At 43.6% G+C, this 24256-nt stretch overlaps 1 protein-coding gene across 1 annotated transcript in view; it reads right to left on the reverse strand.

Annotated features, from left to right (window-relative positions):
• The window catches only part of PRKAR2A (protein kinase cAMP-dependent type II regulatory subunit alpha), a 91774-nt gene that overhangs the window by 20240 nt on the left and 47278 nt on the right, over window positions 1-24256 (reverse strand). The window contains exons 7-9 of the mRNA XM_056524813.1: window positions 10803-10904; window positions 10647-10721; window positions 10485-10550 (exon numbers count right to left, since the gene is read on the reverse strand). Of these exons, the coding sequence (XP_056380788.1) occupies window positions 10485-10550; window positions 10647-10721; window positions 10803-10904 (243 nt within the window). The remainder of the gene's footprint in view (window positions 1-10484; window positions 10551-10646; window positions 10722-10802; window positions 10905-24256) is intronic.

Here is a 24256-nt window from a genome sequence, read left to right on the forward strand (position 1 = left end):
GCGGTGGGGGCCGGAATTCCCACGGGCGTATGGATACGCCCTCAGTCCTTAAGGACTCGGGGGATTCAGGGCGTATCCATACGCCCTATGTCCTGAAGAGGTTAAGGACCAATCCCATTTTCACCTTAAATGGGCAGACAGATACAAACACTTTCGATATGTTGTAAAGCATGCAAAACCAATAGGTTTTACCATTGCTTTCATTAGAAAATTTTCAGTATTTCATACTGAAAAAGCCCCCCCCCCCGTCTGCTTGGACACGTACTAGTCGTGCTGTGTCCATGCATTATCACCTATGTCATGGACACACTTCCTTGATTGACAGCTGTGAGTGCAGGGTTCACAGCTGGAGGAAAAATCCTCCTACTGTCAGCTTGTGTCCCGCTACTGTCAGTGAGGACAAGCTGGGAGTTGTAGTTTTGCTAATGCTAGGGGAGATGTGAGCAGACAGCATACTGAGGGAGGGGGCGGAGACCTGCACAGTGAGGCCATGCCCCCTCCCTTTGAGAGGAATTTAGACTAGTGAGCTAAACTAAAAGTGTAATAAAAAAATAAAGGTACTAGACACAAAAATTTGATGTACGTGGTCAGGATTAGGTACTGAGTGATATAAAGAAAATATTTTTTGTTGGATCTGACGGGTATGCTTTAAGCATTAATACCTCTGGGATGCTTTTACTTTTCATTCTGATTCAGAGATTGTTTTTCCGTGACATATTTTACTTTAACATAGTGGTGAATTTTCGGCGTTACTTGCATCCTTTCTTGGTGAAAAATTTGAAACTCTCTGCTTATAAGGAAATTAGACATCAAATAAATTACATATTGATTCACATATACAATGGCCCTTATTTACTAAAAGTGGAGTGTATGTTTCTTTGTGGGTTTTAATTCTCTACAATTTATTTTCCACGGTATTTACTAAGGTTTCCCTACATTTTCCACTTTCCCTACACTTTGCTTTTTTTATTTATTTTTTTTACACATGCCCTGATCTGTCTGGTTTTCCTCAGCTCAAATCCACAACATTTTATGTGGAAACCTTAGTAAATATGTTGGGTTTTTGCGAAAATGTCGGGAACACGCCCCTTTAGGGAGACACGCCCCCTTTTCCCGACAGCCACAACTCTTTTTCGGGTTTTCTTAGCAAAATTGAGAGTTAGTCAGGGTTTTTCAATTCTGGCGCAAAATCTGGCGCAGACAGAATTGCTGGAGCACAACCCAAGAAAACATATAGGGTTTGCAATAGTAAATGAGGGCTAATATGTCTACTTTAAGTTTGCATCATAAAGTTGACTTGTTTTTACTTTTGGAAGACATCAGAGGGCTTCAAAGTTCGGCAGCAATTTTCCACAAAATTTTCTAAATCAGAATTTTTCAGGGACCAGTTCAGTTTTGAAGTGGATTTGAGGGGTCTTCATATTAGAAATACCCCATAAATGATCCCATTATAAAAACTGCACTTCCCAAATTATTAAAAATGACATTCAGAAAGTGTGTTAACCCTTTAGGTGTTTCACAGGAATAGCAGCAAGGTGAAGGAGAAAATTCAAAATCTTCATATTCTATACTCGCATGTTCTTGTAGACCCAGTTTTTGAAATTTTACAGGGGGTAAAAGGAGAAAAAGCCCCCAAAATTTGTAACCCAATTTCCCTCGAGTAAGGAAATACCTCATATGTGGATGTCAAGTGCTCTGCAGGATTTTGGATAGAGAGTTTTTCTGAAATGGTTTTTAGGGGACATGTCACATTTAGGAAGCCCCTATGGTGCTAGAACAGCGAAAAAAAAAAAAAAAAAAACATGGAATACTATTTTGAAAACTACACCCCTCAAGGAACATAAGGGGGTACAGTGAGCCTTAACACCTCACAGGTGTTTCACGACTTTTCGTTAAATTCGGATGTGTAAAGTAATTTTATTTTTCACTAAAATGCTGGTTTTCCCCCAAATTTTACATTTTTACACAATTTTACATTTGTGTTTATGTTTTTTTTTTTCACGCATACAAGGCTGTATGAGGGTCATAATCTGTCTTTGTATTGGTACCATTTTGGAATTGATCTGACTTTAATAGATTTTAACTTTTTTTCTGGGATATTATAAATTGCAATTTTTATTTATTTTTTTTTAATTTTTTTTACATTTACGTCATTTTCCATACGGGATAAATAATGTTATATTTTAATATTTCATACAATTGCACACGCAGCGATACCAAATATATTTTTTGATTACGTTTACATGTTTTTATATAGGAAAAGGTGGTGATTTGAACTTTTAACCCCTTAAGGACATGCGGCGTAAATGTACGGCGCTGCATAGCATCACTTAGCGCACAGCGCCGTACATTTAGGGCGTGGCTGTGACACGAGGAGAGGAGCTGCGCTCGCTTCATTCCCAGCAGATCCTGGAGTCTGTCAGCAGCCGCGGATCTGCCGGTAATGGTAGACATCAGCGATCGTGCTGATGTCTGCCATTAATGCTTCAGGTGCCATGATCAATACAGATCACGGCATCTGCAGCAGTGTGGCACTTATAATGGCGGATCTGATCGCCCGCAGCACTGCTGCGGGGATCAGATCAGCCAAGATGGTGGACGGAGTTCCCCTCACCTGCCTCCATCCGTCTCCCGGGGTCTTCTGCACTGATCTGCCTTCCAGCAGACCAGAAGAACGCCGATAATACTGATCAGTGCTATGCATAGGGCATAAAACTGATCAGTATTACCAATGTAATGATTGCTATAAATAGTCCCCTATGGGGACTAAGAAAGTGTAAAGTAAATGTAAAAAAAAAAAAAAAAAGTTGAAAAAAATATGAACGTGAAAAAGCCCCTCCTCCAATAGTTTTAAATCACCCCTTTTCCCCATATTAATATAAAAAAGCGTAAAAAAAAACAAACATATTTGGTATCTTTGCGTGCATAAGTGTCCGAACTATAAAAATATAATGTTAATGATCCCCTACGGCGAACGGCAAACGTTAAAAAAAATTATAAAAAAAAGTTAAAAAATTTCTGCCTTTTGTCACATCGAACTGCAAATTTTTTTAAATACAAAGCAATCAAAAAGTCACATACGCAAACGTGGTACCAGTACAAACTGCAGATCATGGTGCAAAAAATTAGCCATCACACATCCCTCAATACGGAAAAATAAGAACATTAGAGGTGGTCAAAATAGGGCAATTTTAAACATACTGATTTTGTGGGGGAAAAAAGTGAGATTTTTTTTTTTTTTTAAAGCAGTACAGTAATAGAAATGTATGTAATAATCATGGGTATCATTTTAATCGTATTGACCCACAGAAGAAAAGAGGTCATTTTTCCCGTAAGGTGTACAGTACAGTGCGAAAACGAAACCCCCCAAATGTCCTTACACAAAAAGATTTTTATGCTTACCGTAAAATCTTTCCATTGGGGGACACAGACCATGGGTATATGCTGCTTTCTCTAGGAGGCTTGACACTATGGCAAAAGAAAAAAAAGTCAGCTCCTCCCAGCAAGGTATACCCGCCCACAGGCATCTGAGCTAATCAGTTTTAGTCCCAGAGCAATAGGAGACCGACCGGTCAAGAGAAAAACTACGAACTGTCCGAGAAACCAGAAGAAAAAGTAAATTAACACACCCTCGGACAGATTACTGAAAAAGAAACACCAGAAAAAGGGTGGGAGCTGTGTCCCCCAATGGATCGTTAGAGAAAGATTTTACGGTAACCATAAAAATCTCCTTCTCTATCGGCTCAATTGGGGGACACAGACCATGGGACATACCAAAGCCGTCCCTTGGGTGGGCAAGGAAATAAGTTAGGTGGACGGCTGGACCACCACTGCCTGCAACACCTTACGGCTCAGACTAGCATCAGCTGATGCAAAGGTATGAATCTGGTAGGATCTAGCAAAAGTGTGCAAAGACGACCATGTGGCCGCTTTACAGATCTGCGAGGCCGAAGCCTTGTTGCCCAGGATGCCCCGACAGGACGGGTGGAATGAACCAAAACCCTGAAGGGTGGGATCCTCCTCTTGCAGTAGTAAGCTTCTGAAATAGCAGATCGGATCCACCAAGAAATGGTGGCCTTAGAAGCAGGTTGTCCTTGACTACAACCGTTCGTAAGAACAAAAAAGGAGTCACACTGCTGAAAGGAAGAAGTAACAGAGATAGGTCAGATCAGCCCTCACCACATCAAGTTTGTGGAGCAAACGTTCCCTGGGATGAGAAGGAGCCGGACAAAAGGACGGCAGGACAATGTCCTCATTGAGGTGAAAGGCCGAAACCACCTTAGATAAGAAGGACGGACCTGGACGAAAAACCACTTTGTCCTGGTGTACAACCAGGAAGGGAGAACGGCAGGAGAGAGCTGCCAGCACTGATACTATCCTTATAGAGGTAATACCAATAAGGAACGCCACCTTCCAGGAAAGGAGGCAAAGAGGAATGTCCCTGAGAGGTTCAAAAGGAGCACCTTACTTTTGAATATAAAAAAAAAAAAGGAGCACCTTGCAGGGGACCTAAGACCAAATTTAGGTCCCAAGGGGGAGAAGGGGACCGATAAGGAGGGGCAGCATGTGCCACTCCCTGAAGAAAGGTCCGGACATGAGAATTGGATGCCAGAGAACGTCGAAAAAGAATGGAAAGGGCCGAAACTTAACCCTTAAGGGAGCTGAGAGCCAACCCTTGTTCCAGCCCCGACCGTAAAAAGGAAAGGAGCCGGAGAAAGGAAAACACGACTGGAGAAAAAGACTGCGCTTCACACCAACTAAAATAAGACAGCCAGGTACGGTGGTAAATCTACGCAGAGGAGGGCTTGCGAGCCTTGAGCATGGTGCAAATTACTTGGGAAGAGAAACTGCGGGCCCTTAGAACCGTGGTCTTAACTGCCACGCCGTCAAATGCAGCAACTAAATTGGGGTGGCACAGGGGATCTTGAGATAGGCGGTCCGGACGAGGTGGGAGGCGCAGTGGTATGTCGTCCAGGAGCCTGACCATGTCGGCATACCACGCCCTCCGGGGCCAGTCTGGAGCCACGAGAATGGCGGGAACGCCCTCTGCTTTGAGTTTCCTTAGGACCCTGGGAAGGAGAGGGAACAGATAGGGTAGGGCAAAGCCCGACCAAGGGATCACCAGGGCATCCACGGCTAGTGCCAAGGGGTCCTGGGACTTTGACACAAAGAGAGGAACTTTTTGGTTGTGGCGGGACAGGGAGAGGTCCACGTCTGGAGTGCCCCAGAGGTTGCAGCGCTGCAAACACCTCCGGATGCAGGGACCACTCGCCGGGGTTGGCTAAGAAAATCCGCTTCCCAGTTGTGCACTCCTGGAATGTAAATTGCTGAGATGGCCGGAACCCTGAGTTCCACCGAGAGGAGAATTTTGGATACCTTGGCCATCGCCGCTGAGCTGCGAGTGCCGCCCTGGCGATTGATGTACGCCATAGCAGTGGAGTTGTCCGACTGGACACGAACAGGGTGGTCCTGAAGAAGGAGCTCCCAATGAAGCAGGCAAAGATAGATTGCCCTCAGTTCCAATATGTTGATGGGGAGAAGGGCTTCTCGGAGGGACCAAAGACCCTGAACCGTCCGGTCCCTGAAAACACCTGCCCATACCGACATGCATGACCTGGTCTGGGGGAGAACCCAGACCAGCGTCTACCTCCTTAAGACACTAAGCTAAAACTGATTAGCTCAGATGTCTGTGGGCGGGTATACCCTGCTGGGAGGAGCCAACTTTTCTGTTGCCATAGTGTCAAGCCTCCTAGAGACAGCAGCATATACCCATGGTCTGTGTCCCCCAATGGATTTGATAGAGAAATAGGGAAATAAAATACATTTTTGGGGGTTTTCTATACATTTTAGGGTAAAATGAGTTATGTAATTGCTAAGTACAACTGGTCACGCAAAAAAACAAGCCCTCATATGGGTCTGGGAATGGAAATATAAAAGAGAGTTATGAATTTTAGAAAGCGAGCAGGAAAAACCAAAAACGCTAAAATAAAATTGGCTATGTCCTTAAGGTGAAAATGGGCTGTGTGTCTCTTAAAACTTTTATTAAAACATTATTTATTTTTACATTGATAGAGCCTGGCTGGACTAGGCTCTATCAATGACAGAGCAACAGACAGCAGGGAATCAGAGGTAAGCCCTCTGGCTACCTCTATAGTGGATCGCTCCATACACCCCTCTAAGCGCCGCCATGCTTGTTTGGAGCTTTCATGTCAGGCCCTGCTTGCCCGAAGTAGGGCAAAGGGCCTGAAAAATTAGGATAATTTGAAAGAAAGACTGTGCTGCAGACAACAACACAGCATGCACACAGGTAGTGAAAGAAATTGGCTGGCAGCCATTAAACCAGGGCTGTGGAGTCAAGGAGTCTGAGACGGCCAAAATTTGAGCACCACCCCCCCCCCCCCCCCATATCGGTGATCGCAGAAAATCGCATGTCAATTCAGACATGCGATTTTCTGCTATTCCGGGCTGATCGGGTCTCTGGTGACCCGATCACCCGGAAAATAGGGATGATCGGAGCTGTCAGTGACAGCCCCGATCATCCTGAGGGATAGGAGCGAGGTCGCAGTGCTGCGATCTCCTCCTATCCCCTGCCAACCCCCCCGTTCTACCCACCCCTGGATGTCGGGCAGAACGGGGGGGGAGAAGATGGAGGCCGGTACCTGACCAGAACAGTTTGGAGACCACTGTTACAGTGGTGCCCAAACGGTAGCCCTCCAGACGTTGCCAAACTACAACTCTCAGCATGCCTAGACTGTCCAGGCATGCTGGGAGTCGTAGTTCTGTAACATCTGTCCCTTCAGATTTTGCAATTTTCATGAAATTTTTGAAAATTGCTGCTCTACTTTGAAGCCCTCTAATTTTTTCTAAAAAGTAAAAATATGTCCATTTTATGATGCCAACTAGAGATGAGCGAACTTACAGTAAATTATCGTCACATACTTCTCGGCTGGGCAGTTGATGACTTATCCTGCATAAATTAGTTCAGCTTTCAGGTGCTCCGGTGGCCTGGAAAAGGTGGATACAGTCCTAGGAAAGTCTCCTAGGACTGTATCCACCTTTTTCAGCCCACCGGTGCACCTGAAAGCTGAACTAACTTATGCAGGATAAGTCATCAACTGCCGAGCCGAGAAGTTCGTGACGAGTCAAATTTACTGTAAGTTCGCTCTTCTCTAATGCCAACATAAAGTAGACATATTGTATTTGTGAATAAAAATAAAATGTATTTGGAATATCCATTTTCCTTACAAGAAGAGAGCTTCAAAGTTCGAAAAATGCAAAATTTTCTAAATTTTCATGCAATTTTGGGATTTTTCACCAAAAAAGGAGTACCGACGAAAATTTACCACCAAAATAAAGTAGAATATGTCACGAAAAAACTTTCTCAGAATCAGAATATTCGGTAAAAGCGTTTTAGAGTTATTAATGCGTAAAGTGACGTGGTCAGAATTGTGAAAAAGGGCTCAGTCCTTAACCTCTTAAGGACTCAGCGTTTTTCCGTTTTTGCATTTTCATTTTTTCCTCATCACCTTCTAAAAATCATAACGCTTTAAATTTTGCACCTAAAAATCCATATGATGGCTTATTTTTTGCGCCCCCAATTCTACTTTGCAGTGACAGTCATTTTACCAAAAAATCCACGGCGAAACGGAAACAAAAAAATAATTGTGCAACAAAATTGAAGAAAAAAAATTTCATTTTGTAAATTTTGGGGGCTTCCGTTTCTACGCAGTGCATTTTTTGGTCAAAATTACACCTTATCTTTATTCTGTAGGTCCATACGGTTAAAATGATACCCTATTTATATAGGTTGGATTTTGTCGCACTTCTGAAAAAAATCATAACTACATGCAGGAAAATGTATACGTTTAAAATTGTCATTTTCTGACCCCTGTATCTTTTATTTTTCCGCGTACGGGCCGATATGAGGGCTCTATTTTTGCGCCGTGTTCTGAAGTTTTTATTGGTACCATTTTTGTGTTGATCGGACTTTTTATATCCTAACAAAATTTATAAAAAGCGACCAAAAAGTGACCAAAAATACGCAATTTCGGACTTTGGAATTTTTTTGCGCGTACGCCATTGAACGTGCGGTTTAATTAATTATATAATTTTATAGTTCGGACATTTCCGCACGCCGCAATAGCACATATGTTTATATTTATTTACAGTTTTTTTTTATGGGTGATTCAAACTTTTATTAGGGAAGGGGTTAAATGACTTTTGTTAACTTTTTTTTTCATAGGGAGCTATAGTACTGCACACACTGATCTATGCTGATCCCTGCAAAGCCATAGATTTGCACGGATCAGTCAGAGGGGCTTGATTGCTCCAAGCCTGTAGCTCAGGCTTGGAGCAATCAATCGACGATCGGACGCCGCGGACGCCTGCGTCCCAGCTGATCGGAACATCGCAATTTTATCGCCATGTCCCGATCAACCCGACTGAAATGCCGGGAAGCATTTACTTTTGTTTTCAGACGCGTCGGTCAACTTTGATCGCTGCGTCTGAAGGGTTAACAGCGCGCGGCACAACGGCACAACGACGAAAATAAAACAAGCAGCAGCAAATACGCCGTGTGGGAATGTACCCTTATAAGTGAAGGGAATGGAGGGTCAATAGTTCAAGACTGAAGCTGTAAACCATTGGAAAAACTGCTGCCATTCAGCTAAGGCTATAAAAACTTGTAAACTCAATTGTTAGCTTAAAGGGGTACTCCGCCCCTAGACATCTTATCCACTATCCAAATAATAGGAGATAAGATGTCAGATCACCGGGGTCCCGCTGCTGGGGACCCCCAGGATCGCTGCTGCGGCACCGCACTATCATTACTGCACAGAGCGAGTTAGCTCTGTGCGTAATGACGGGCAATACATGGGCCGGAGCATAGTTACATCATGACCCCACCCCTCATGATGTCACGGCCCGCCCCCTCAATACAAGTCTGGGAGGGGTGTGGCGGTCGTCACGCCCCCTGCCATAGACTTGCATTAAGGGGGCGGGCCGTGATATCACGAGGGGCGGAGCCATGACCTCACGCTGCTCCGTCCCTTGTATTACCCGTCATTACGCACAGAGCGAACTCGCTCTGTGTAGTAATGAAAGCGCGTGCCGCAGCGGTGATCCCGGGGGTCCCCAGCAGCGGGACCCCGGTGATCTGACATCTTATCCCCTATTATTTGGATAGGGGATAAGATGTCTAGGGGCGGAGTACCCCTTTAAACGTTAAACATGGCTATGGGATTCTACTAGGGAAATCATGTTTTATAATAAATGCCCCTTCCTGGATCCTCCCACTGCCCTATCTTCAGCAGCAGATCAGCACACAAACTGTTCAATACAGTAGACTGTTGGCTTCCCAGCCAGTAGCCCTGTGGTAATGACATGTATGTTGCCTTTCTTTCCTTCAAGAAATGCATAAAATATATTTGCATATTAATACAGAGGAGTCGGGGAGTCTGAAGTACAAAAAACTGAAGTCGGAGCCGGAACATTTATCTACCGACTCCACAGCCCTCCATTAAACAGAGCTGCACTGACTTCTGGGAGATGAAGTCTGGGCTGTAAGCAAGGAAAAAGAATATTAAAGAGACTACAGGGGCCACAAGAGCTGACAAAATCACATGGATAACTACAGGGGACACAGAACAGGTATTGTGGTGGCTTTGGGGCATTTTTTTTTATTTTTTTTTTAACTTCCCCGGAGCACCCCTTTAAGCCTTCTAGTACTTTATCACCTGCTGCATGCCCAAGATAAACTTGTGTAGTTCTTTCATGTCTGACCACAGTGCTCTCTGCTCACACCTGTCAGGAACTGTCAAGAGCATAATCAAATTCACATAGCAAACCTCTCCTGCTCCAAACAATTCCAGATATAGACAGGGATGTGCAGTTGATTTGCATTGTGCTTTTTTTTTTTTTTGTTTCATTGAATTATAATTGAGCCACTATCCTGCTACCAGTTAGTTATGAAGGCAGCACTCCTATGCTGGCTGCCCAATCTGAGATATGGTGCAACTGAGTTCTAACCAGGTGAGGTATGCGGCTGTGCACTTCACTACCTGACCAGAAGCCTGATCTGATTGAAAGCAGGAGAGTCTTCATCTCCAAATTTTTTGGAAATATATAATTTTATCTGGATTTGGACTAAAAGTGAAAGATTATGAAAACAAATTCTGCTTGTGCTAGTTTTTTGGTGTATCATACTTATAACGGAGCCTGATTTCCGCTCTCACACAGAGAACCAGTGCAATCTAAACTTTTACCATGACTGGACAACTTGACAAAAGTTTTAACATGACAGTAAAGCTTAAAAATGAATGTGCTAAATTTTAATGCAGATTCATCATGTGGAATTTACATGAGATGTGTGAACATGCGCTTTATAAAATGTCTGCAAAGAGTTATTCTATTTTTTTTATTACTTCTAAGTAAATGTTCTAACAATGTAATTATGACAGAAGATATGAAACACAACCTCAGCTTACCTTGCTTTTCATCATTATTTTTACTTCGCCTGATCCAACAATATAGAAGCAGTCTGCTTTGTCGCCCTAAAAATATAAAGCAAATTTGTAAAAAAATAAAAAATAAAAAACACACACAGTCTGTCATCCATCCATAAACATATCAAGATGGGCAGGGCTCACCTGTGCAATAATGCGGTCTCCATCCTTATAAATCTTTTCACCTATTACATCAACAATTTTCATTCGCTCAGAAGGCTAAAAATAAATATAAATATTATTGTAGACCATGCCAAAAAGGATTCATGGTAATGTACACAGGAGACAGCCAGGCCTTACCTCTAATGACTTTAGAATAGGTACAGATTCTACAAAGATCTCAAACATCTTCCTTTTTTTGGCATTGTTTTTCAGAATTATTCTTCTGAAAGTGACTCGGTCCTGGTTACAAGAAAAATAAAGATGAAGAAAGATGCAGAATTTTTGCCTTAAAAGTAAAGTTAAATTACTATACCTAGCTCTCCACTAAAGTCTATGTGAACACTAACACATGGACATAAATAAACACAACCTTTTAAATCAATCTGTTACTTTCCCACTAGGTGTCACTATTTAATCACAGAAGGTAGTAATAATGTACATACATATATCAACAAAAATAGAGCAAGTGACAGTTTGAAGATATTACATTTTAAGTGTACATGTGTATTAAAATGTCATTAACATACTCCCCAGATGTGGAACAGACAGGACAGTTATCTGATCAATTTAATTGCGTTTGTATTTGTGATTCACCACTGTAAGGGGCTGACATACTGCATGACAGAGAAATTAACATTTTTCCACATTTTATTTTATTGCCTTCAAGTGAAGCTCTACTTCTGACAGACTGTTTACATGTAAACCAACTAACTAAAGGAAGGGATATTCCAAGACTTAATGTCCTGCAGCCCTGCTCAGTAGTCTAAGTGGGGAGCCCTTCCATGAAGACCATGCTCCCTAATAAAACACAACCCTACTTACCCTATTATACTACAAAAGTATACACAACCCAACATACTACAAAAGTAAACCTAACCCTGTTTATCTTGTATATCACAGAAGTTAACATAACCCTGTTTAGCCTTACGTGGTGTACTGACAGTAATTTTATGATTCTGGTTATTGTTCTTTGGGCGCATATGTTGTATATAATTACTAATTTGTTTATGTTATACTACTGGTACATTGTATATATTATTGGTTGGTGTCTCCACTATATTATTTTATTTGTAAAGCTAACAATTTTACCTAAGTCTGATGGTCACATAAGTCACTAGTCACTTGATCTACGGAATGTATTTAATGTGGCACCTAAAACAGGTGCTCAGAGACTATAATTATAGAAGCACTGTCATTATGAAAAACTTTTTATATTTAGAAGTACTACTGATAAGAGGACTTTTAAATATACATAAAAAAAATTTGAAAAAAAATGTACTAAAAAATAAAAAAAAGTGATAATAGCCACCACTATAGACAGACTACTCTGTGTTTTGCAACATACTGAAAACTGGCCATAAAGTGTGTTAGTATCCAGTATATGACATCACCATTACACCACTATAGCCTTCAGCTGTTCCTAAACTACAACTCCCATGATAGGAGTTGTAGCTTTGCAACAGCTGGGGGTACAATCTTTGTAAAACTCTGCCTGTAGTTTTGCAAGAGCTAGAGGCACACAGCTGGAGAATACACTTCTCTAAAACAAATGGATGTGGGGGGCATGCTGGGAGTTTTAGTTTTGCAACAGCTAAAGGCAACACTGCTATAAAAGTGTTTTACAAACATTGCAGCGCCAGCTGTTGCAAAACTACAACTCTCAGCATGCTTGAACAGCCAAAGCTTTCTCTGACAGCTGATCAGACATTCAGGAGTCTGTGAAAGCTGAATGACATACATAGTGACATCTATGTTGATAAGTATCCAGCTTTACTAGGAACAGATAGAAAATGTATGCATAAAAACTACTGTGCAGTGATTTGCATACTGCCAGGCTGCTCCCAGACTCCGAGCAGATGAGTCATCACAGTGAGGAAGAGAGACGGACTCACTCCACAAGGCAAGAAAACAAAGCAAGTGAGCAAGATCTAAATGCTATTTGTTAGGGATATATAGGTCCATCAGACCTGTCACACACATCTCCACATAATGTTGATTATGTTTTAAGCTGTTTAACCCCTTAAGGACTGAGCCCTTTTTCACCTTAAGGACGCAGCTTACCACTATCACTTTATGCATTAACAACTTTGGGATGCTTTTACAAATTATTCTGATTCAGAGATTTTTTCGTGACATTCTACTTTAACATAGTGGTAAATTTTCGTTGTTACTTGTATCCTTTCTTGGTGAAAAATCCCAAAATGTCATGAAAATTTAGAAAATTTAGTATTTTTCTAACTTTGAAACACTCTGCTTGTAAGGAAAATGGATATTCCAAATAAATTATATATTGATTCACAAATACAATGTCTACTTTATATTTGCATCATAAAGTTGACATGTTTTTACTTTTGAAAGACATCAGAGGGCTTCAAAGTATAGCAGCAATTTTCCAATTTTTCACAAAAGTTTCCAAATCTGAATTTTTCAGGAATCAATTCAGTTTTGAAGTGAATTTGAGGGGTCTTCATATTAGAAATACCCCATAAATGACCCCATTATAAAAACTGCACCCCCCAAAGTATTCAAAATTACATTCAGAAAGTGTGTTAACCCTTTAGGCGTTTCATAGGAATAGCAGCAAAATGAAGGAGAGAATTCAAAATCTTAATTTTTTTACACTCATGTTCTTGTAGACCCAGTTTTTGAAATTTTACAAGGGGTAAAAGGAGAATTGTAGCCCAATTTCTCTCGAGTAAGGAAATGCCTCATAGGTGGAGGTCATGTGCTCTGTGGGTGCACTACAAGGCTCAGAAGGGAAGGAGCGACAATCGGATTTTGGAGAGTAAGTATTTCTGAAATGTTTTTTGGGGGGCATGTCCCATTTAGGAAGCCCCTATGGTGCCAGAACAGCGAGAAGAAAAACACTTGGCATACTATTTTGGAAACTACACCCCTCAAGGAACGCAACAAGAGGTACAAGGAGCCTTAACACCCCACAGGTGTTTGACAAATTTCCGCTAAAGTTGGAAAGGAAAATTAAAAATGTTATTTTTCTCACTAAAATGCTGATGTTACCCCAAATTTTTCATTTTCACAAAGGGTAATTGAAGAAAAAGCCTCCCAAAATGTGTAACCCCATTTCCTCTGAGTATGGAAATACCCCATATGTGCATGTAAAATGCTCTGCGGGTGAACTACAATGCTCAGAAGAGAAGGAGCGCCATTGAGCGTTTGGTGAGAGAATTGGTTGGAATAGAAGTCGGGGGCCATGATAGTTTACAAAGCCCCCCGTGGTGCCAGCACAGTGGACCCCCCCCCCCACATGTGACCTCATTTTGGAAACTACACCCCTCACAGAATTTAATAAGGGGTGCAGTGAACATTTACACCCCACTGGCGTTTAACAGATCTTTGGAACAGTGGGCTGTGCAAATGAAATATTAAATTTTTCATTTTCACGCACCACTGTTCCAAAAATCTGTCAGACACCTGTGGGGTGTAAATGCTCACTGTACCCCTAATTACATTACGTGAGGGGTGTAGTTTCCAAAATGGTGTCACATGTGGCGGGGGGGGTCCACTGTTCTGGCACTATAGTGGCTTTGTAAACACACATGGCCTTCAATTTCGGACACATTCTTTCTCCAAAATCCCAATGGTGCTCCTTCTCTTCTGAGCATTGTAGTGCACCTGCAGGGCACTAAACATCCACATATGGGGTATGTTCTTACTCAGAAGAAATGGGGTTACAAATTTTGGGGGGCTTTTTCCTATTCTCCCTAGTGAAAATGAAAAATGTAGGGTAACACCAGCATTTTAGTGAAAACTTTTTTTTCTCATTTTCACATCCAAATTTAACGTAAATTTGTCAAACACCTGTGGGGTGTTAAGGCTCACTATACCCGTTGTTACATTCCGTGAGGGGTGTAGTTTCCTAAATGGGGTCACACGTGGGTATTTTTTTTACGTTTAGGTCAGAACCGCTGTAAAATCAGCCACCCCTGTGCAAATCAATTTAGGACTCAAATGTACATAGTGCACTCACTCCTGAGCCTTGTTGTGCGTCCACAGAGCATTTTATGCCCACATATGGGGTATTTCCGTATTCAGGAGAAATTGCGTTACAAATTTTGGGGGTCTTTTTTTTCCCTTTTACCAATTGTGAAAATTAAAATGGGGCAACACCAGCATGTTAGTGTAAAAATTTATTTTATTTTTTTCACACTAACATGCTGGTACAGACCCCAACTTTACCTTTTCATAAGGGGTAAAAGGAGAAAAATCCCCCCAAAATTTGTAACGCAATTTCTCTCGAGTACGGAGATACCCCATATGTGGCCCTAAACGATTTCCTTGAAATACGCTAGGGCTCCGAAGTGAGAGCGCCATGCGCATTTGAGGTCTAAATTGGGGATTTGAATCCGCCACAAAAATACCCCACGGCAGTGTTTCCCAAACAGGGTGTCTCCAGCTGTTGCAAAACTCCCAGCATGCCTGGACAGTTAGTGGCTGTCCGGCAATACTGGGAGTTGTTGTTTTTCAACAGCTGGAGGCTCTTTTGGAAACAGTACCGTACAAGACGTATTTTATTTTTATTTGGGGGTGGGGGGGGGACTTTGTATGGGTATGTGTATATGTAGTGTTTTACTTTTTATTTTGTGTAGTGTAGTGTTTTTAGGATACATTCACACGGTTGGGTTTACAGTGAGTTTGAGCTGTGGCGGAAAATTTGCCGCATCTCAAACTTGCAGCAGAAAACTTGCTGTAAACCCACCCGTGTGAATGTACCCTGTTCATTCACATTGGGGGGGGACGACAACCCCCAGCATGATGCACAGACTACCAGAGGGCATGCTGGGAGATGTAGTTGGAACTCCAGCTGTTGCAAAACTACAACTGAACAAGCCTCACCTCCTACTGTATCCTGCTGCCGGGACGGCGCACTGTATCCTGTCGCCACCAACGCACACGAGGGGACCCCCGCCGGACCAGTGCAAGGTAGGAGACCCCCGCCGGCGCCGATCTCCGCTCCAAACGCCGTCCCGATCAGCACCCAGCAGGTCCGTGATTGTTCGGTCGTTCCGAACGATAAATCACGTGATCGTGAGGCGGCACCCGTGCCACCTCACTCCTGATGGGTATGGGTGAATGGGGCTGTCTCAGACACCCGATCAGCCCGGAATAGCGACAAATCGCACATCTGAATTGATCTGCGATTTGCCGCGATCACCGACATGGGGCAATATGCCGGGATGGCTGCTGATAGATATCAGCAGTCATCCTGTTCCGATCACTGTGTCCGGAGACGCAGTGATCAAGGAAAGCGGAGTCGTAAATGTACGGCACTGTGCGCTAAGTACTTCTTAGCAGCGCCGTACATTTGCGGCGCATGTCCTTAAGGGGTTAAGGTGGACCCGGTTTGCTGAATTCTCTGTTCTTGCTATATTGATTGTTTAGCCTCTCTCTTACAGAAGTGAACATAACCCTAGACACCGCTCTAAGAACTCCTCTGAAACAAAGTAAGAAATCATTTTCAATCACATCTGTCCTATAGAAATTGTTCCCATTATAATTCTTCCCTTCGATAAAGGCTTTTACTATTGGAGGCAAGAGGAGATTCAGACTGCCGTTTTAAGCAATTGTAGAGAATGATAATACAGTCAGAGAACTACACAGTAGATTTAGTGTGGTTCAGCACAGGGTGGTAAAGAAACAAGACAATGGCTCAACTGTTTAGGCATAAAACACAAACCGTTCCACTTGTCAAAAAGCAGTGAGGGAAGGTCTAAATTTAAACAAATAAAGGAAGATGGTAGCTTGGGACACACGAACACGCATTAAGAATGATGTTGGGGAACTGTATCATTCCACGTAGACTAAATTTGTTGGTTACTTTTTTGCGACTTTTAAAAGTAGACAGTTTTCTTATGATTGTGTAGGTATGTCAAAAATAAAAGGTTGATAAATTCATGACCAGAAGGGGACAATTTTAAGCATGCAAATTTTCGTACAAAAAGTTATAAATCCTTTTTAAAAGAAGTAAAACAAAATAAAACCTATTAAATCTGGCTATCCTTGTAACCGTATGGACATACTGTAGATAATGGCTTTGATTTATTATTGTAAACCTGACCTGTTTGGTTGGGGTGTGAGCCAGAATTTGGCGCATTGCGGCAACACAAATTTTGGTGCAAATTCTGGCTCAGACACAAAATGTAAAAACCCAGGGTTGTGATGTCCAGGAAAATGTGGTGGATTTGAGCTCTGGAACACCCCACAGATCAGAGCAATTGTAAAAAAAGTAAAATGTAGGAAAAAGTGCAAAGCTTAGGAAAACATTAGAAAATACAGCGGTAATACTCTTGTAGGGAATTGTGTAGGTATGTAAAAAAAAAATTAAAAAAAATTTAAATAAAAAAACAAGTCCTTAAGAGATTAAAAGTTGTAAAAAAAAAACTAAACCTATACCAATTGAGTATCATGTTCACCGTATGGAGCTACAGAATTAAGATAATGTGTCATTTTTACCAAAAAACGTACTGCATAGAAACAAAACCCCCTAAAAATGGCAAAATTATATTTTATTTTTCAATTTTGTAGATTGTAATGACATCACTAATTGTACCTCAAATAACAATTGGTGGCATAAAAACAAACCCTCCTATGGGTCTGTAGGTGGAATGTTTGGCCCGAAACCAGAAATTTAGGTTGTGCTTGGCCGAAAAAAGGCAAAAACTGCCCCGCCCACTTATTTTTTCTTTTCTTTACCATTACCGCTATAGGACGTATGCATACGTCCCAGCACCCGACATGTTTGCGCGCTGTGACGTATGCCTATGTCCTGCTGATATCCTGCTCTTCCGTGCACAGCTCAGGAGATTGGCGGCGGGACCCGGCTGTAAATCACAGCCGGGGTCCTGCCGCAGCTGCCGGAGCAGTGATCGCGCTGCTCCCGGCAGCATTAACTCCATAGATGCTGTGATCAATCCTGATCATGGCATCTATGGTGTCCAAAGGGGGAGGGTGCAACCCCTGTTCACCAACGGCGGCGCTGCGATACAAGCAGCGTTGCTATGGCAGCAGGAGACCAGCTGATGGCCTCCTGTCTGCCAGCTACGATAGCCTATGATATACTGTGGTGCAGTACAAATGTATTGCAGCTATGGCTGCACGATATGGGGAAAATGTGCGATTGTGATTTTGGGCATAAATACTGCGATTACGATATGCGATATAATAAAAAAAAAAATGTTGAAATCCCACCAATTCATGTCCAATCACCTCCATTTCACATCTAGCCACCCATTTTATGCCCACCGCCTATTTCACATCTCCCCCTTGTCACATTCACCCCCCCGCTGTCACATTCCAACCCCCCCCCCCCCCCCCCCGCTGTCACATTCATCCCCCCGTCACATTCAACCCCCGTATCACATCCCTTCTGTCACATCCCCCTCCTATCACTTTCTTTTATTCTTGTACTGCAGCAATACACTGGGTTTCCCGGGCGGATATCAAATCTTCCGCGGGACCCGGGAAACCTAGTGTATTGCTGTAGTACAAGACCTTTCCCCATCAGCCAATCACTGGCTTGACACGTGACACCACTGCGGCCAGTGATTGGCTGAAAAGGGAAAGGTCCTACTGTACTAAGAAGAGAGGAAACTTCGGAGCGCACGGAGACGAATCTGCAGGGACCGGGACTTGGTGAGCAGAAGGTTTTTTTTATTTTTTTCCCTGCGCCCTTAGCTCAGTGTTTTTCTAGCAGGGTGCCTCCAGCTGTTGTGAAACTACATACTCCCAGCATGCCCGGACAGCCTTTGCCGGTCCAGGCCTGCTAAGAGTTGTAGTTTTGCAACAACTGGAGGCCCCCTGGTTGGGAAACACTGACTTTAGTATTTAAATTAGTTTTTACCTGCTCTGAACGGCCCCCGCCATGGGAGCCAGCCCGAGCAGATAATCGCATGTTGTCTCGGGGGGAGTGTATCGCCATATCGCAAAAAAGCAAAAATCGTGATTCAATTGCTTTTGCGATATATCGTGCAGTCCTAATTGCAGCATTGTATAATCTGTAAAAAATAAAAAAAGTGAAAAATAAAATAAAAAGGGTTTTCAATAAGTTAAAAAAAAAATTGGTAAATTTTATATATATTATATATATATATATATATATATATATATATATATATATAAATATGTATATGTATATATAAACAAATCATATACATACTAGGAATTGCCATGTCCGTAATGACGTGTAATAAAAAGCTATTATGTAATTTATTATGTATCCTGCAAAGTGAACGCCGTGTAAAAAATAAAAAAAAGCCCAAAATTCACCAGTTTTGGTACAAATAGAGGAATAAAAAAAAGATCAAAAAGGTAGCATGTATTGTAAAAATTATACCAATAAAGTACAGTTTGTTACGCAAAAAAATATAAGACAGAAAAGGGAAAAAAAGAATTTTTGCTCAGAAAAGGTTAAAACACTATATAAAATTTTTAATTTTGGAGGCGTTCTTCACCAAAAATGCTGCATATGTCAGCAAAAATGCACCACTTATTTATAAAGTACAATATGTCACCCAAAAATCTCAGAATTGCTCCGCTCAGAAAAAGCGTTCTAAAGTTATTACCGTTTAAATAGACATGTCAAATTATATTCAAAAAAAAAAAAAAAAGCCTGGTCATTAAAGTAAAAAATAGGTCCGTCCTTAAGGGGTTAATATAGTTTTTGTTAAATTGTATTATAAGAATTTTTTTTTCCGTTAAATAAATTTGTGAAGTAATTTAAAAACTCCATACTACCGTATATACTCGAGTATAAGCCGACCCGAGTATAAGCCGAGACCCCTAATTTCAACCCAAAATCCCAGGAAAAGTTATTGACTCGAGTATAAGCCTAGGGTGGGAAATACCTCATCCCCCCCTGTCATCATCCAGACCCGTCATTAACATCCTCATCATCCCCTTGTCATCATCCCACACATCCCCCCTTCATCATCCCCTTGTCATCATCCCACACATCCCCTTATCATCCCACACATCCCCCCTTCATCATCCCCTTGTCATCATCCCACACATCCCCCCTTCATCATCCCCTTGTCATCATCCCACACATCCCCTTATCCCACACATCCCCCCCTTCATCATCCCCTTGTCATCATCCCACACATCCCCTTGTCATCATCCCACACATCCCCTTATCATCCCACACATCCCCCCTTCATCATCCCCTTGTAATCATCCCACACCCCCCCCCCTTCATCATCCCCACCCCCCTTCATCATCCCCACACCCCCCCCCCCCTTCATCATCCTCTTCTCATCATTCGCCCTCAGTGGTCTTCAACCTGCGGACCTCCAGAGGTTTCAAAACTACAACTCCCAGCAAGCCCGGGCAGCCATCGGCTGTCCGGGCTTGCTGGGAGTTGTAGTTTTGAAACCTCCGGAGGTCCGCAGGTTGAAGACCACTGCGGCCTTCAACATCATCCAGCCCCCTCTCACCCCCTTTAGTTCTGAGTACTCACCTCCGCTCGGCGCTGGTCCGGTCCTGCAGGGCTGTCCGGTAAGGAGGTGGTCCGGTGAGGAGGTGGTCCGGGCTGCTATCTTCACCGGGGGCGCCTCTTCTCTGCGCTTCCGGCCCAGAATAGAGCCGTTGCCTAGACAACGACGCATCTGCGTCGTTGTCAAGGCAACGTGACTATTCTGAGGCCGGGCCCGAAGCGCTTAGAAGAGGCCTCCCCGGTGAAGATAGCAGCCCGGACCACCTCCTCACCGGACCACCTCCTTACCGGACAGCCCTGCAGGACCGGACCAGCGCCGAGCGGAGGTGAGTACTCAGAACTAAAGGGGGTGAGAGGGGCTGGATGATGTTGAAGGCCGCAGTGGTCTTCAACCTGCGGACCTCCGGAGGTTTCAAAACTACAACTCCCAGCAAGCCCGGACAGCCGATGGCTGCCCTGGCTTGCTGGGAGTTGTAGTTTTGAAACCTCTGGAGGTCCGCATGTTGAAGACCACTGCGGGTGGGGGAGTTCACTCGAGTATAAGCCGAGGGGGGTGTTTTCAGCACGAAAAATCGTGCTGAAAAACTCGGCTTATACTCGAGTATATACGGTAATAATAAAATAAACATGACGCCCTGTACACTAAACCGGCCCCCTTATAAACTGTGGGCCAATGTGGGAAAAATGCAGCAAGCATTACATACTGGCCCTGCTTCAGATGTGCCGATCCTTCTGGGACTTTGCTTCTTCTGCCAGACTTGCCTAAGTTTCAAGCCATGCCCCTACTTTAACCCCTTAAAGCTGTCATTGATATTATGCCCCCCAGACTAATACCATGATAGCATAGATGACACTTAAAGAGCAGCCAAAGGTATAGCTGCATTACATCACACTTTATCAGCAGGAAAATAGTTTTACTGTGCGGTCAACAACAGTCGAATCGGCGTGGCTGGGGATCATAATGCCCCACCTCGGCCACGGCTATCCCCTGTAAGTGAGCACAGGGATCACTGTGTGATTTACACACAGGTCCCCCCCAGCCCCCAATGTTCATGATGTGCGGTCCGGCGTGACTCCACTGAGCCTATACATATTATGCGCACCCTTATGATATACAGTGCCCGTTCTCCTCTTCTCCTGGTGCCGGAGACGCGCTGCTTCTGCTTTTACTAGAGTCACAGAGTTCGCTCCCTGCCTCTAGCACTGCACAGGCGCACTGAGCTGGTGGCAGGCAACGGGAGTGAGCACTTTCTCTCTGCCTCTAGTGAATGCAGAAGCAGCGCATCTCCGGCACCAGGAGAAGAAAGAAGAGGAGTACGGACACTGTATATCATCTATCATAAAAGGTGCACATACTATGAATAGGCTCAATGGAGTAACGCCGGCCCGCACATCATGGGTGGGGACTTGTGTGTCAATCACACAGTGGTCCCAGCGCTCACTTACAGGGGATAGGGGTGGCGGAGGTGGGGCATTACGATCCCCGGCCATGCCTATCTGACTGTTGCTGACCGCACAATAAAACTATTTTCCTGCTGATGAAGTGTGATAAAGAGCAGCCAAAAGTATATTTGCATTAAAAGTGTCATCATCTATATCATGTTAATAGTCTGGGGGTACAATATCCATGACAGTTGCGCTTTAAGGACACAGCCCATTTTGGCCTTTAGGACAAAGGAAAATTCCAATTTAGCATTTTCACTTTTTCCTCCTCACTTTCAAAGAGCTATAACTTTTTTACAGACCCATGAGGGCTTATTTTATGCATGACCAATTGTACATTGTAATGGCACCTTTAATTTCACCATAAAATGTACAGCATAACAAAAATAATTATTTGTGGGGGAAAGTTGGAGAAAACTGCAATTTTGCAACTTTTGGGGGGTTTTGTTTTAACATACTGCACTTTATGGTTAAAATGATAGGTTCTCTATATTCTGTAGGTCAATGCAATGAAAATGATACCCAATGTATGTAGTTTTTCTAATTTTGCTCAAACTTTACTGAATAAAATTAGCATATTTAAAAGCGCAACTGTCACAAATTTGTACCCCCATAAACTAATCGCAGGGTAAGAAAGTTCTTAAGAATTACTCTCCAGGTATACTTTTTTTCTGCTTTCTAGCAGCTTTTCTCTTTATCAGGCTAAAAAATGCTTTATAAAGACAGCCAGCAACAGTCGCATAGGCGTGGCTATGACCCGCAGCCGCCACGCCTAATCTCCTGTATGTCACTGCTAGGACTGCTGTGTGATTGGTCCCAGCACATAGGTCCCTTTTATTTTCCTCATCTGTGGTGGCGAACATACAAATGTATAAGTAAAACAAGTGCCCGTTCTCCTATTAGGTTACAGTGCCATCACAGGGGGGTTAGTTTGCAGAGCAAGCGGAAGAGCATTACGCTACGCACTGGGGCCGGGAGCGAGCACTTGCTATGAAAACTAGCCACCCGCAGCACCAACGATGTAATTACAGCATACTGGGGCCATCAGGAGAGAGTGCTTGCGGGATGCAGCACCAGGAGACAGTTTTCTTCACATCACCAGCGCTGCGGGTGGCTAGTTTTGATAGCAAGCGCTCGCTCCCGGCCGCAGTGCGCAGCGTAATGCTCTGTCACTTGCTGTGCAAACTAACCCCCTGTGACGGCACTGTAACCTAATAGGAGAATGGGCACTTGTTTTACTTATACATTTGTATGTTCGCCGCCACAGATAAGGAAAATAAAAGGGACCTATGTGCTAGGACCAATCACACAGCAGTCCTAGCGATGACATACAGAAGATATTCCCACCAACAAAGGGAGTGATATTCACACCAAGGAGACAGAGGAACGTCCCTGAGAGGGAGGACCCTGAAGGGCACCAAGAACCTGGTTCAGATCCCAAGGGAGAATAGGAGATCTGGAAAGCAGAGCAGCATGAGCCACACCTTGTAGAAAAGTCTGGATATGGGGATCGGACGCCAGGGGACGTTGAAAGAGGATGGAAAAGGCAGAAACTTGTCCCTTAAAAGGGGTACTCCACCCCTAGACATCTTATCCCCTATGCAAAGGATAGGGGATAAGATGTCAGATCGTCGCGGTCCCACTGCTCGGGACCCCCGGGATCGCCGCTGTGGCACCGCGCTCTCATCACTGCACAGAGAGAGTTTGCTCTGCACGTAATGACGGGAAATACAGAGGCCGGAGCTTCGTTAAGTGACGTCTCCGCCCCTCGTGACGTCACGGCCCGCCCCCTCAATACAAGTCTATGGGTGGGGGCGTACCGCCACGCCCCCTGCCTTAGACTTGCATTAAGGGGGCGGGCCGTGATGTCACGAGGGGCGAAGCCATGACGTCACGCTGCTCCGTCCCCTGTATCGCCCGTCATTATGGACAGAGTGAACGCGGGACCGCGGCAATCTGAAATCTTATCCCCTATCCTTTGGATAGGGGATAGGATGTCTAGGGGCGGAGTACCCCTTTAAGGGAACTGAGAGCCAAACGTTGTTCCAGCCCCGACTGTAAAAAGGTAAAAAGTTGAGGGAGAGAAAAAGGTAACTGGAGAAAGGGAGTGATATTCACACCAACAAAAATAAGACTGCCAAGTACAGTGGTAAATCTTTGCAGAAGAGGGCTTATGCGCCCTGATCATAGTGCAAACTACTTGGGGAGAGGATCCCCTGGCTCTCAGAACCGCAGTCTCAACCGCCACGACATCACATGCGGCGGCTGTAAATTGGGGTGGCAAAGAGGACCTTGAGAGAGAAGGTCTGGACGAAGTGGAGCAGCGTGAAGCAGATCTCCTGCGAAACAATTCGTCACTCCTGTTCAGCTCTACGGAGCTGATGTCCGCTCCCTCCTCCCTTCCGTTCTACCTGTATGTAACAGCACGCTTGAATAAACCCTCCACTTAAAACGTGGTGAGTGCAACGATTTCTTTCCACTTTATTTTTGCATGGACCTATCTCTCATTTCCCTCGTGGGCACCGCTGCGTATTCCAGCAACTTGATTCAGCTGGATTTAAAAGACTTTCCTTCCCCTTTTTTTTCTAACAATTGTTCTACATTTTTTCATTACCACAAAACTTTTTATGCATTGGCATCCATTAATTCTTTTTAGCTATTCAGTGCTGGTTTGCTTTTTTCTATACACTTGTCAGAATAT

Source organism: Hyla sarda, chromosome 6, assembly GCF_029499605.1.
Source record: "Hyla sarda isolate aHylSar1 chromosome 6, aHylSar1.hap1, whole genome shotgun sequence".
NCBI lineage: Eukaryota > Metazoa > Chordata > Amphibia > Anura > Hylidae > Hyla > Hyla sarda.